Genomic DNA, 13,591 nt, shown 5'->3' with positions numbered 1-13,591 from the left:
CCCCGAATCCTCTTCCAACTTTGGAGGTGTCTTTTTGTGTGCATGACCCATTATGTTTAATCATGGTTGCCTGCATAAACGTGACTGGGTTGTTGTTTACAAATGGATCAGCGGTAACTTAGCGGCTATATAACTGGAGAAAGCGACAGCCCCTTCTCCTGGTACCCATTAGTTGCCCATAGTTCTTCAGTGGACAGTAGGCCTCAGGGGCTCCTCCCCAGTGCATTGTGCAATTGTAACCAGCCCGATTTTATACAGGCAACCCCAGATGCTATGAGTTCATGGATGCAGTGGCTATGTCACGTCCAGAAGATGCTCTTTTGCGGCATTATCCCAGCCTCTGGGTCTTGCTTCTTTCCACCCCCTCTTCTGCAGTGTTCTCTCAGTCAGTGAGTAGGTGACATCTGTGTCGTATTTAGGGCCGAGCACTCCCTAGTCACTTATCCTTTACACTGGTAACAGCATTGAGTCTCTCTGCTGCCATCCGCTGCAAAAAGAGGCGTCTCTGATGAAGGCTGAAAACAGCATTCATCTACAAATATAAACATAAATACTTAGAAAGTGGTTTAACATCATGTCCATTTAATAAAACAAGACTCAAAGGTTCCCCGAAGGGCCTATGACCTCTCTAGTCTTGGAGAACAGGTTTACAGAACCAAGCATGTGTTTCTTCCTGTGGAGGAAGCCTCAGATCCCAGCAGGGAGCAGTTGGTTACCTCTGTAAGAGCTATGCCATTCTTACAGGAGCGTGCATATCTTGCCAGGTAGGAAGCTGCAGCATATGGGGTCCACAGCCAGTTAGACTGCTGGTGACTTTTCTCCTCCAACAGTGTGCATAGCACGCTCTGACACTTGTGAAAACTAGCCGGGGGGGAGGGAACTTCCAGCCACAGCTCAGCCGATTTTCTCAGTGTCCTTCAAATCCCAAGGGCGATTACTCATTGTTTTTAAAAGTTAGAGTTAACATTCTGCATTTTCTTTGTGCATAAATTGTCCATCTAATTCAATTTTTCTTGGTTTTATGTTTTTAATTCACTTTTAAAACTTTCATCCAGTTAAGTGATTATCAAATCTCTCTCACATATATTGGTCACGCAGTGTTGCTTCTTTGGATGTCTATTGTTTGACTTCTTTTGTGAAAGTAACTTTTATACCATATTTGCAATTGATTCTCATGCTCTTGATTGATGTGTTTTTATTCATCTTAGGTGGCTATTCATATCTCAGGGTCTTAACTGATAGAACTACATTTTTCTGCTTTATTTTGTTTCCTTTTTTGGATGCTGCAAATTAAATGCACAGCGCCATCCGCAAAAGTGCATGCTCAATTACTTCTCTACCTTCCAAGCCCTTGTTTTTCTATTTTAAACACTAAATTTGTTAATCTCTTTTATCCTCCATCCATTCCCCCTCATATTTCCAGCACTATTTTTACCCCTGACTTTTTCTCAGTTCTAAGGGCTTGATAGAATCACAATAGTAGGATTATGGGTGTGCTGATGAACAATCAAACACATCTTACCTAGTTAATGGTCCCTGTCCCCCCCCGCCTGCCATTCAGTTGTGTTTATGTCTTTTAAAATCCAAACTCAAAGTTCTCAGCAGTTTCCTGAAACTAGAAACCAGTTGGTAATAAAGGAAAGAGAAGGAAATTTTCTTTAATGGAGACAGTGGCTCTTGGGAAGCCATCTGTCTGGGTCTGGTCCTTTGGATCATATCTAGGCTAGTTTCAAGGTTCTCAACTTTCCAATTCCTTTGGAGAAGGCTTGGGAGTTTCTTAATATCCTGGGCACTGGAATGAAACTTCTGCGGGGTCCTTCATGAAAAGCACAGTGCACACAGCTTCTATATAGCTGTTAGTATGTGACGCTTTGTTTCGTATCCCAAGAACTTAAAATAATCAGGAGTTAAGCCATAATCATCAAAACCATGCAGGCAGAATTGAATGGGGGTGGGAAGTCGCTCTTCTCTGCATTTTGGTTTTGTATTTCTGTCTTATCATTCATTGCCTCTTTCTTTTTTTTTCTCAATAAACAATTAGAAACGCATCTCATTGTGAGGAGATGTCCATTGAGCTCAAGGTTTTCAAGGACACTCAAGCATCCCTGCCATTTGTCTCCTACTCGCAAATCTCAACCGTTTCTACCACCGGGTTGCTAGTGTGCCCTGACCTGAAAGAATTCATTGGCAAAACCGGTGGAAATGTCCAGTGGTATAAGGTACGTGTGCCACTGAAATACGTCTTATGGCCCATAGAACACATACACAAAAGCTGTGAGAAGACAATTTATCCATGTAGACACACATCCGCTTACACACTTAGAATTATAATATTAATCTAAATGGCGGATGTTAGTATTGTCTATTGGTCCTTTTCTGGTTTGTGGGTAAGGTTCCTACAGACAGACTATGAGATGATTCCAGGATAAATAGCTGCTAAGGGGCTTTTGACTGTCACTTGCCTAAAAATAAGCAGAAAAAAAACCAACCCTGTTCATGACTACAAAAATGTTATATACACGTTAAAGAAGTCTCTTTTAAAGCACAAGGCAACTTTTGGATTACAGGAGGAAATGCAGTTGCACTTGGTCTTCCTGAATAAATAGTAAGTATTGTGTGGATTCTGAGGGCATCAGACATGGCTATTTCGAGTATAGGCCTCAATTTCTAGCCTAGAGTCACATAGCGTGGTCACCTGTCTTTGTGTAACTCGTCAAGTGTGGAAAGTTTTCAGTTTGGAAATGCTTGAAACAATTAGAAGACTACTTCAGAGCACGTGACCACGGACAAAAGTTCAAACTTTGGTGTCCATAAACACACCTGAATTGTCCCATAATAGAGTATGACTATGACGTCACTCAAGGTTATATTTGACTACTAAAAGCTTTGCACTTTGATCACATTTTCTTTTCTTCCCCTTCCTCCCTTCCTTTTTTCTTCCTCAGCCCCTCTGCCCCACTCCTCCTCCCTTATCCTTACAATAGGCTTTTTCTATATAGCTCAGACTGGCTTCAAACTTCTAATTCTCCTGTCTTAACTTCCCCACTGCTGAGATTATGGGTACAGAATACCGTGTATGGGTCTATCATGGTATCAAAGCAATATTCTTGAGAACATGGTATAATAAGGATTTTTTTTTTACCCTGTGCACTTCTCTTATTTTACTGGAGGCCTTGCCCTTGAACGTTCTATTTGCAGAGAATCTGCAGGACTCTGTGTCCGTATGAGACTATGGACCCAGGCTCCTCTATTTTCTTACTCTTGCAGTATGTCTTTTGTAGTATGTCCTAAAATTGAAATGATTTTTAAAGCAATTCCTGCAGCATGCTCTCTTCCCACCCTTGCTCTTTGTATCTCCATAGCTGGTGAATAGTAGTCTTCCTTGATATTGTTCCTAGTCGCTAGAAGGCTGTTAGATCTTTAATGGCCTAAAATATATTCATCTTTAAAACAGATGTTAGCAGATTCCTTTTCCTAAACTGCGTATGGGCATCCATCCACGTCATCCCAGAATCCAGATGGCTAAGACAGGAGACTATAGAGTGGAAGGCCAGTGTGGGCTACATGATAAGTTTCTGCCTCAAGAAAAAAGTATGAGTTTCTTAAAAGCATAGTTAAAAGTGTGTCCCCAAAGACAAAATTGTCAATGTAAATATGTACTAGGGAAATTCTTGGGTTGCAGACTCTACATTGCAGTGCTAATGTGGTCCTGAGTGCTGAAGAGCTGTGTTAGTCTACAATGTAACGTTATGATCCATTTCCTCTCAAGGGCTCTGTCCTCTTGGGTAGAGACAGTAAGAAATTCCTCAGAGTGCGAGACCCTACACGCTTACTGATCTCCAACACATCCCTGGAAGATGCCGGCTTTTACAGATGTGTCGCCACATTTCTCCACAAGGGCACGAAATACAACATCACTAGGAATATTAAGCTCCGTGTTGAAGGTGAGTACTTAACCCCCAATGTACCTGTCATGCCTAGAAGTAGCCCGATGAGAATAAATTCAGAATCACATAGAAGCCCTTGAATATCTTTGACATGAAGGAAAAGAAAAATACATTTGTCGACTATTCTAAAACATACTAATACATGTGCACGATACTTTAGACAGTATATACCAGGGAGTTCTGAGAGGAGAGTTAATTCTTGGGCAGGTAAAGGATTCAAGTAGGTGTTTGAAAATGGTAAGCCTAAAACTCACCACTAGAGGAGGCCAAACCAAAGAGTCTGGAACATGGAAGGTACAAACTGAGCTGGTGAGGACACACTTGCCATTATCTTGTATATACTTCTAAGGCACAGAGATTTTACTGTAGTGATTCTCAACCTGTGCTTTGTGACCCCTTTGGGGAGGTCATCCATCAAACAGCCTGCATATTAGATATTAAGATACATTAAATTAGAAAAATTACAGTTATAAAAGTAGCAATGAAGCAATTTTATGGTTGAGGGTCACCAAAACATGAGGAACTGTATTAAAGAGTTACAGCATTAGGAAGGTTGAGAACCACTACTTTATTTTATTTTTTATTAAATTTATTCTACTTTATGTGTATGCCTCCACACGTGTGTGTGTCCCACGTGTGTGCCTGTTGGATTCACTAGAACAAGGATTACAGATTGTTGTGAGCCACCATGTGGGTTCTGGGGATAGAACCCTCATCATTTTGCAAGAGTAACAAGTGTTCTTAGCCACTGAGCCATCTCTCTAGCCCTGTTTTATTGGATTTTTGAACAGAGCACTGTGCACTGACGTGGCCCATTCAAAGTGTCCTGGTTGTTGTCTGCCGAGGGTATATCTCATTGTTCTTCATTCAGATTGAGCACTACCTGCCTGAAAGTTGACAACAGAAATCTTCAGGATCTTGATTTCCCTCACTCCTGAGAACTGGCATATTTACACTTGCATATTTACACTGGCATAATGAGATATCTTGGGGATAGGCACAAGGTTAAATATGAAATTAGTTTATGCTTCATATATATATATATATATATATATATATATATATATATATATGTTTAAATATGACCCAGAGATAGTTTGATGTTCGTTCTATCTATCTATCTATCTATCTATCTATCTATCTATCATTTTTTTTATTTTGAGGTGGGGTCTCAACCTATTCTTAGAATGGTTATGTGGTCCAGGGGCTGCAGCAGGCTGACTTCCAGCTAGAGAAAGAACCTCTTGCAATCTTTCCATGCTGAGATTACAGACACATGCCACCAGTATTTTAAGTAACTCTGCATAAAACCAAGTGTCACAGTACGGCATTTTCCATTCGCAGCATTATATTGGCGCTCAACGAATTCCAGATTTTAGAGGACTTCAGATTTTGAAAACCTGGAGAAGTGACGCTCAGCCTAGACAAGGACAACTTATCTGGGAAAAGAAGGCAGTAGGCAGGGTTGGCTAGCATTTAACAGCGGTTTAATATCCATCCCATCTCTTACATGCTGGAGGGGAAGCTGAGTGAAAGGAGAATAAAATATGTGAGCCACATACTCTGTCCTTGAGAATACCCAGTCTTTCTTTATACTGAGGATCAGATACAACTGGAGACTTAAATTAAAGGCAGACCAGAGAGCTTGGGAACACTGAGGGTTAAGTAACTTCCATGAGGGGAAAATAGCTTCTCTCCCAGAACCCAGAGATTCATTTGTGTCATAAGGGATATCTTATCCTCCATGAACCCAAGCCTCTGGGCTATGCTTTCTTTTTTCCTGTCCTGTGAGAACCCATTCATAACTTCTTGCTTGATTCAGGCTAGTGTTTGGGAACGTCCTCCACTGCTTGTTTGTGTGTAATACTGCACAGAAACATGAGGGGGCAGCAGACCTACACGTTGTACTGAGTTGTGAACCTGGGGAGGCACAGTGAGTCCCAAATGGTAGTCTTGAACCAAAAATAGCGGCGTCGCCTGTGTACTGCCTATCCCAGGGCCTTCCCCCTCAAGACCATGCAGGTATATCCTCAAGTTGGAGAACTCCCTTGACTGTCCCAGCCTTGTTAAAGGTAGCAATGTTACTTTCCCAGTGGAGAAGCCATCTGCTTCTTAACTTTCACTGTCAGCTCAGCAGGTCCTTATTTCACTGGTAATTTAAGTTCTTTTTAGTAGAAGAAAAGAGATCTATGAGGCCAGGTGAAGAATGGCTCCCAGCCCTTCACTTGCTCCCAGCTGTCCTTTCTGCTCCACGCCAGGTGCTCAGCTCCTTCAAGCTGGTTCAAATACCGTGGAGGTCCACTCAAGCCTCCTTAAAGAGTTTATTATTTCCTTAGTTAAAAAGGCATCTGTGATCAGGGCTGGGTCACTGAATTTAATACCCAGCGTGGGATTAGTCTCATGCAGGGGCGACTTTCCAACCCCTGGGTCTGCTCTTGAAGAAGTGAATCTTTAGCGTTGATGGGTAGGGCAGACATTTAGGCAAAAGCCATCCTGTGGCTATCATCAGTGTGCCTTCAGGAAGCCTGGGAGAGGACCAGCTGATTGTTCACTACAGAGCAGATAAAAAGACCATCTGCCAGAGGAATGTGCAACCGTGGCCTCTTCCAGTAATGTCTCTGCCGGGAAAAGGATTGGCTTAAGATGCTCAGTTTTATGGAGAGCCCGTTTCCGTTGCCAGACAAAGGCTGATTCTCGAAATGCCTGGCCACATGGGGAAGGATCATTTAATTAACTAAACAATGGAATCCGAATCTCAGCTCGAAACCGAGGCTTCCCTAATGCAAACTCTTTTCCTTCCAACCTTCTCAGAAATGACCGCGGAATCCATCCCTGTGATTATCTCTCCCCTAGAGACAATACCAGCATCTCTGGGTAAGGATTTGCAAGGACTGGGTATCCTACATGCCCACTGTGGTGCCTGAAATCCATCGGGGCGGGGGGTTGGAGACCTGCATCTGCTGACCACACCATGCCCTTGGGTGTATACTGCCTGAGTGGAACCCAGGAACCGCAATATGTAGGGACCGACATGACCAATGCAGGGGATCTCTGTCTTTTGCCAAGCGCTTTTTAGGATTGCCAGTATTTGAGAGCAACAGTGCTTTATTTTCTCAAAGTTACACCTACAAAAACCTAAATGTGAAGAGGTAAATCATTTGGTAACAGTTATTAACTGGAGGAAAGAGTCCTCAGAACTGGCATCTTTGGTGTATATGGCTTAATTCTTGTTCTCAATGTTTAGCAACTGCTCAGAATCCCTATAAGAATCTATTTGTCAGACAAAGCCAGCAGTGACTGCAGACAGTTTCCTGTTATTAGAGGAGCTGCTATAGTCTCTCAAGGTTCTGAGGAAAAGGGCTTTTCCGTTCTCGCCCCATGCTGATGCTGGATGTCCTGGCCACCACACACACTGGCTGGATGGTCCTTAGTGGGCGGCCAGTAAAGGCACATAAAGGAACTGTACTAGTCCCTTTTTGGCATTCATGGGAGGAAAGAGCTGGCCATTTATTGAGCATCTACTCTGTCCAGTGGGAGTCCATCCCATGCCTACACCAACTCTATAGGAAGGTTTTATTTCTGCAATTCACCATAAGGAAAAGCCACCGGTGAGTCACGGGGATAAGAGTGCACTTCCCAAACTCACACTTGGGGTCAAGTCTGGATACATATTCTGGTCTGCATGCCTGGGAAGTCAGCTGACATGTACATACCCTTTTATGTGTTTGGTTTTAATAATATAGATTTTTATAGTTTTGATGTTCATTCTGGCTTCAGAGGCCTTTTTAAAAACAAAACATTATCCTTATTACCTCGGTTTAGTGTTGGATTTAAATGCTAAAGTTAAACCCTGAGGCCATTGAGGTAGAGAGCTCTTGTACAGAGGTTAGAATTGGTTGTATCCCTCATGCCTGCCTATTGACCAGCTATTTAAAAGCCATAGTCGTGGAGACAGTAGTTGGTACTGCCTGGCTTCCAGGTTCTTAGATCTCAGGTGCTACCCGGCAAAGAGGATTCCAGTTCCGATCTCTTGCTTTGAGGGCATCACAGGGTGTAGGAGAGTCACATGACTACCAATTTATTTATTTATTTATTTAATCCCAGTTCTGGGCATGGGGTCAGATTTTTTGCGCATTAGACGTGACCTAGCTATAATGGGCTATACTATAGCAGGGGGTGAGGGTGGGGAGTGTTTAAGGTCACAGGGACAAGAAGCGACGGAGGAGAGCTGATGTTCTCTCTTTAAGTATGACATAGGACCAAGAATAGGAACAGGCCAACTGCAGAAGGTGTGTCTTAGGAGTAAGAAGTGAGGGAATGGGATTTACTCTTCTTTTTCATCGTCTCCTCTTTGGTGACTCAGAAGGAAAGGTAACTTCACAAGGCATTGGCACCATCTCTTGGCACAGCCGTATAGGAACCTCTGTCTTTAGATTATGCAGTTGGTTTTCAGAGGGTTAATTCTAAACTTTGGACCTCTTGGAATGGAGCCTTCTATTGGGAAAGAGTGGAGCTGAGACCAGCAAGGGGCCAAAAGAAAGACTCACATATGGTTGGATTTTAAGTAGTTACAATCATTGTGGAAGAAGACAGTCCTTGAATGTTGGGTGCTCTGTAGGAACTGAGCGACCATGATGAAGCCATTCAAGTCCATTGCCTGCATAGACCAGTGGATGGTCCTGGGGATATTTGTTAAATAAGACTCGAACAAAGCTTTACTTGAGCAGAACCATTTGAGGAAACTAAATTTTCCTCTAAGGAAGGGATTGACTTGTGAGGGGTATTTGGGAAGACAAAGAAGCCCTGGGCTGAGAGCTTTCTGCAGGATGGGAAATCAGGGGGCCCCTTTCCCTGCTGGGTTCTGATGGTTGATGTGTTCTATCTTGCTATACCCAGGGTCAAGACTCATAGTCCCGTGCAAGGTGTTTCTGGGAACTGATACATCTTCCAACACCATTGTGTGGTGGATGGCTAACAGCACTTTTATCTCAGTGGCCTACCCGAGAGGCCGTGTGACCGAGGGGCTACTCCAGTAAGTGGGTGAGGGTCTCTGCTGTGATTTGCTTCCTTCTGGAGGAGGTGTTACATTCAGGGCCCGTTAATATGACATACGTGCAAGAAAAGTACTTCTTAAAAAGATATAAACTCTTGGGGATTTGGAACTTGAAAAACTGAATTTTGCAAAAAGTTATCTTGAGAACCAAACATTCTCTAGACTTGGAGGAGTTGCAGTTTGCCAGTTGATTCTTTGAACATTTATTTCTTGAGTTTTTGCGTGTCTATCTCAGAGTTCATATAGTTCCATTGTCCACTCTGCCACATTCATTACTCTTAAAGATTTTCATAAGTTCTTGTAAACACTGTAAGGCCTTGCCCTAGTATCTGCATTAGAACTGCAGTCTTGTAGCTCGATGTGTTCTAAGAGAGAGAAAGAATATGAATTAGTTGTGTATAAGCACCCATCCCTTCAATAGGTTTTTGCACTATGAAAGTTGACAGGGAAGGAGACAAGTGGTTCAAAACTTCCCCTGCTTTATAAGTTGCAGTCTTGATATTTCGAATTAGCCTGGATTTACGTTTGGCACTCTTTTGCATTTTGGGGAAGATTAACAAGAAGTTCTTTATGGGTGTAATTAGTGGATGAGAAGGATGCGCAGTAGCACAATCATTTGCTTTCAGTTCCTTGTTTCCAAAGACTTAGCCACAATAAATGTCCAAGGTTAGTAGACTCAGCCTGCTTCCTTAATAGCCCCAGTTAACACATGCTGGCATGTCTTTATTCAGATGAAGGGATGGTAGTGAATATCTTTGACTTCTGCTAACATTACAAATGGTGGCCACCCTGATTAAGGCTTTCCCCAGACTGGCTGATGCCTCTTACCTGCATTTGTTTTTGCCATGAGGGCTGAAATAGCAATGAGGGAAGAAACCTATGGGGGATGGAGTTCTGGAAACTCCCTCTACCTCACCATGCAATAACCGACTGGTGAGAGAGTCAAATTTCCCAAACTAGAATTTTCTGTTTCTACTTGATTATTGAAAATATTTTTGTTCACCCCCAAATGAAGTTTTCCATCCAAACCAAAAGGAGGTTATGTGTTTTTATTGTTAGCAAGTGTTTTGTTACAATGAACAGCATCTTCAAGGACGTATTGTCCTCCAGGAACATGCTAGAAGGTCTCTCAAAAGAGAGCCAAATATGACGACCAGTTCTTTGAGCTCCACAGAAGTCCTGGTCAGTTTATACGTGACAGGTGTTTCTAATTTGAGAATGTCTGCCTGGCGATCTTGAAAAAGGCAGGTCTACTTGCCATACACATGTCGTACTTAATCAAAGGTCTTCTCACCCAGCCAATATTCAGAGAACGATGAGAACTATGTGGAAGTGTCGCTGATTTTCGATCCAGTCACAAGGGAGGATCTGAACACGGTCTTTAAATGTGTGGCCAAGAATCCAAGGAGTCTTCAGTCACTCCATACCACAGTCAAAGAAGGTAGGGACACGAAAAGAAAACCCAGCTTGTTGAATGCTTTATGGATGCTGGACAGAGCTGCACACTGATGTTTCCTTGTGGGGCGTTGAAAGCAAACCTCAAAATGTGTGTGAGCGTGTGTATTGTACATGTGGGTGCAGAGAAGCATGTTGGATGCCTTTTGCAATTGCTCTCCACCTTATACTTTTTTGAGACAGAGTCTCCCACTGAATGCAGAGTACATCGCTTTGGCTAGGCTGACCAGCCAATAAACTCCAGGCATCTGCCCCTCTCTACCCCACCACAGAGTTGAGGTTATAAATGTGTGCACCCAGCTTTTACGTGGCTGCTGGGGATTCAAACTCAGGTCCTTGTGTTTGTACAGTGGACACTTTACTGACTCCTGGGTGCTGGAATTATAAGCAGGCTGACATATCCACCTTGCATATACATAGGTGCTGGGGACCTGCAGTCTATCCTTAGGTTTGTGCGGGTAAGCAAATTTCCAGGTACCTCCACACAGATTCTCCTGAGCTGCCCCAGATTGCAACTGCCCTGGCTCCTTCCAGATTGAAGGTGTATAACTGGAGCTGGAGTGCCTGAGGTGCTGTCTCAGGTCATCTCGGTGCCATTCAAGCTGGGAGGGACCTGATGATGTAGGAGTTGCATAGACTTGAAAGTCAGAGTCCCACAGAAAGTTGCTTCCCTATCTGGGTACCAGATTAACAAAGGAACCTGGACTGTGTGTGGTCCCTGCGCTGGAGACCTTTTACACGTTAGATCACTAAGTCCTAACTTAGCATGTCTGTCCTTAGGGAGGCTGTGGCTGATTTTCAAGGGGACATTAGGATTGAGAGGTATATGGAACTTGTTTCTCAGAAAATAACAGCTTCGTATAGTTCTCATCCACGGGGAATTGTAAGACGGTGGGGAAATTCCCCATAGAACTGGCTTCAGATCCTATTCATCCCTAGGCAGAGCACGGCAAATCCTAGCTCCAAATGTTTAATCTGATACTGGGGAGAAGTTCATCAGGTAAAGCAAACCTGAGTTCATATCCCAGGCATCCATGTAAAAAGTCAGCCATGGTAACATGTACCCATAATCACAAGGCTGGGTGGGGGGGGCGAGACAGAAGAATCCTGGGGCTCACTGACCAGTCAATCCAGACAATAAATGAACTCCAGGTTCAATGAGAGACCCTAATTAAAAAGAAAAGAGAGGGGGGAAGAGTGATAGAGGAAGACACCCGAGTTAGTCCTTGGTCTCTGCACACACGTCTATACTCACCCACTCATATCCGTGTATGCTCACACCACTGACCCTACAATCCTCCCCATATACACATCTACCCCCATGAACATCCACATACATACACCCACACACATGCCCTACCATCACCGCACTTGCACACACCCATACCCTCCAGAGAGAGAGAGAGGAGAGAGAGAGAGAGAGAGAGAGAGAGAGAGAGAGAGAAAGAGAGAGAGAGAGAAAGAGAGGTGTGTGTGAACACCGCTCTAACAAATGTGGAATCCTACATACCTATAGCCCTAGTCCCTGAACCGAAGCAAGGGGGAGTCAAGAGTTTGAGGACTTACTGGGTACTGAGACCCTATCTCAAAAAAAAAAATCGTTGAATTGTGACCCTATCAGCGTGATATCCAATAACACTCTTCTCATACACACTTTTTGTTATTGCGGTTTGCAATCTCTTCTTGGATTTCCATAACAGATATGTCTAGGAATCAAATACACAACACTGAACCAAAGAAATAATCTTAGCATCCAAGGTCCTTAACCAAAAGTTTCTTTATTTCCTACTTAATCCCCATGACCCCCAGGATCACTGGCAAGACAGAGATTGTCCCCGGCACATCATGGACAGCTAGCAGAGACAAAAGCAAGCTCTTTTTCACACGCACCACCCCATGGGTACAGCCCCATGGCCTTGGCTCCTTACTTTGTGATGTCCCTCAAGTAGGTTTTGCCCACCTTGCTTGTTCTGTAATGTCACAGATATCATAGGCTTTGGTGTAAGGGACAAACTTTCTAGAAATTTATCGAAAGAGAAACCCTCTGATTTGTTTCTTCCCTGTGCCCTGGGCTGCCTGGTTCTGCAGAGCTGTTTCTTCTCACTGTTTCTTTCCTCTCTACAGTCTCCTCCACGTTCTCCTGGGGCATTGCGTTGGCACCCCTGTCACTGGTCTTCCTGGTTGTGGCGGGAATATGGATGCACAGACGGTGTAAACAGAGGGCTGGACTGACCAAGCTACGGACTGACAACCAGGACTTTCCTTCCAGCCCAAGCCAAATAAAGGAAATGAACTAACACGAGGCCAACCTGTGTCATGTTGTATGAATGTCACTGTGCTGTTCAGAGGCTGGTTTGCTCTGTGTTGTTCAGCAGAGCTTTTCTGTAGCCGGAGCTGGAAGTCCACACTCCGCACTTCTCTGAAAATCATGCTGGGAGCAAATGCGTAGGGAGTAGGAGCGGCCCTGTCCCTGTTGGTCCCTGTATGAGAACAAGCCAACAGCAGCCGTTGAAGGCTTGTGGAGAACGTGCCCACTGGGCCTGACCCTTAGTACAGTAATGTCCTTCTTCACCCATCCAAAACAACCACTAAAACAAGGAGCTATTAGTCTTGAATAAGAGGGAAACCCTCCAGAGTGCTTTGAAAGTCCATCTGCCCTTTCAATTAAATAAGATTGACAGGGGTTCAAATGAGTGAGTCATTTAAAGGCCCGACTATCTTCCCCGGGACCTTCTTGTACGTGATTCAAAAGAAGAGGAAGTGTAGTTCGTAGGGCAGAACTAGAGCGCGTCTCTGTTGTAGTTGACCAATTATGTTGCATAATCATTTCTCCTGGTGGGTCCCTTTCCGTGTTATGCATCTATCTGATTACAATCGTATGCGCACCCAGTTATGCATATGCATAAGGTGATAAACAGAGGATTCTTCTGGGCAGTTCACTTAGGGACAACGCGGTTTTGCATCATTACAAAATGAATCCAAAACCAATCCAGGCTGAATGGCCTGTCTACCTTCATTCCTCGACATAAGCCAAGGGTGACTGCACAGAATCAAGGTTTGATGGTCAGTAAGAAAAGGGAGAACACACTCCATTGTTGGGAGTTGGCTGTGCACATAGTTTGGTTCAGGTTTGGGT

The 13,591-nt window shown here is 43.8% G+C and overlaps 1 protein-coding gene across 3 annotated transcripts in view; it reads left to right on the top strand.

Annotated features, from left to right (window-relative positions):
* Il1r2 (interleukin 1 receptor type 2) overlaps positions 1 to 12,752 on the top strand; it is a 35,929-nt gene extending 23,177 nt beyond the window's left edge. For all 3 annotated transcript variants that reach the window (XM_041656385.1, XM_041656387.1, XM_041656386.1), the window contains exons 4-9: positions 2,042 to 2,219; positions 3,770 to 3,944; positions 6,759 to 6,821; positions 8,844 to 8,979; positions 10,299 to 10,441; positions 12,580 to 12,752. In XM_041656385.1, the coding sequence (XP_041512319.1) occupies positions 2,042 to 2,219; positions 3,770 to 3,944; positions 6,759 to 6,821; positions 8,844 to 8,979; positions 10,299 to 10,441; positions 12,580 to 12,752 (868 nt within the window). The remainder of the gene's footprint in view (positions 1 to 2,041; positions 2,220 to 3,769; positions 3,945 to 6,758; positions 6,822 to 8,843; positions 8,980 to 10,298; positions 10,442 to 12,579) is intronic.
* The last annotated feature ends 839 nt before the right edge of the window (positions 12,753 to 13,591 follow it).

This window comes from Microtus oregoni, unplaced genomic scaffold (assembly GCF_018167655.1).
Source record: "Microtus oregoni isolate MIOR12 unplaced genomic scaffold, Mior012 000007F_ref0000211, whole genome shotgun sequence".
Taxonomy (NCBI): Eukaryota; Metazoa; Chordata; class Mammalia; order Rodentia; family Cricetidae; genus Microtus; species Microtus oregoni.
This window is presented reverse-complemented; position numbering and strand designations above follow the sequence as displayed.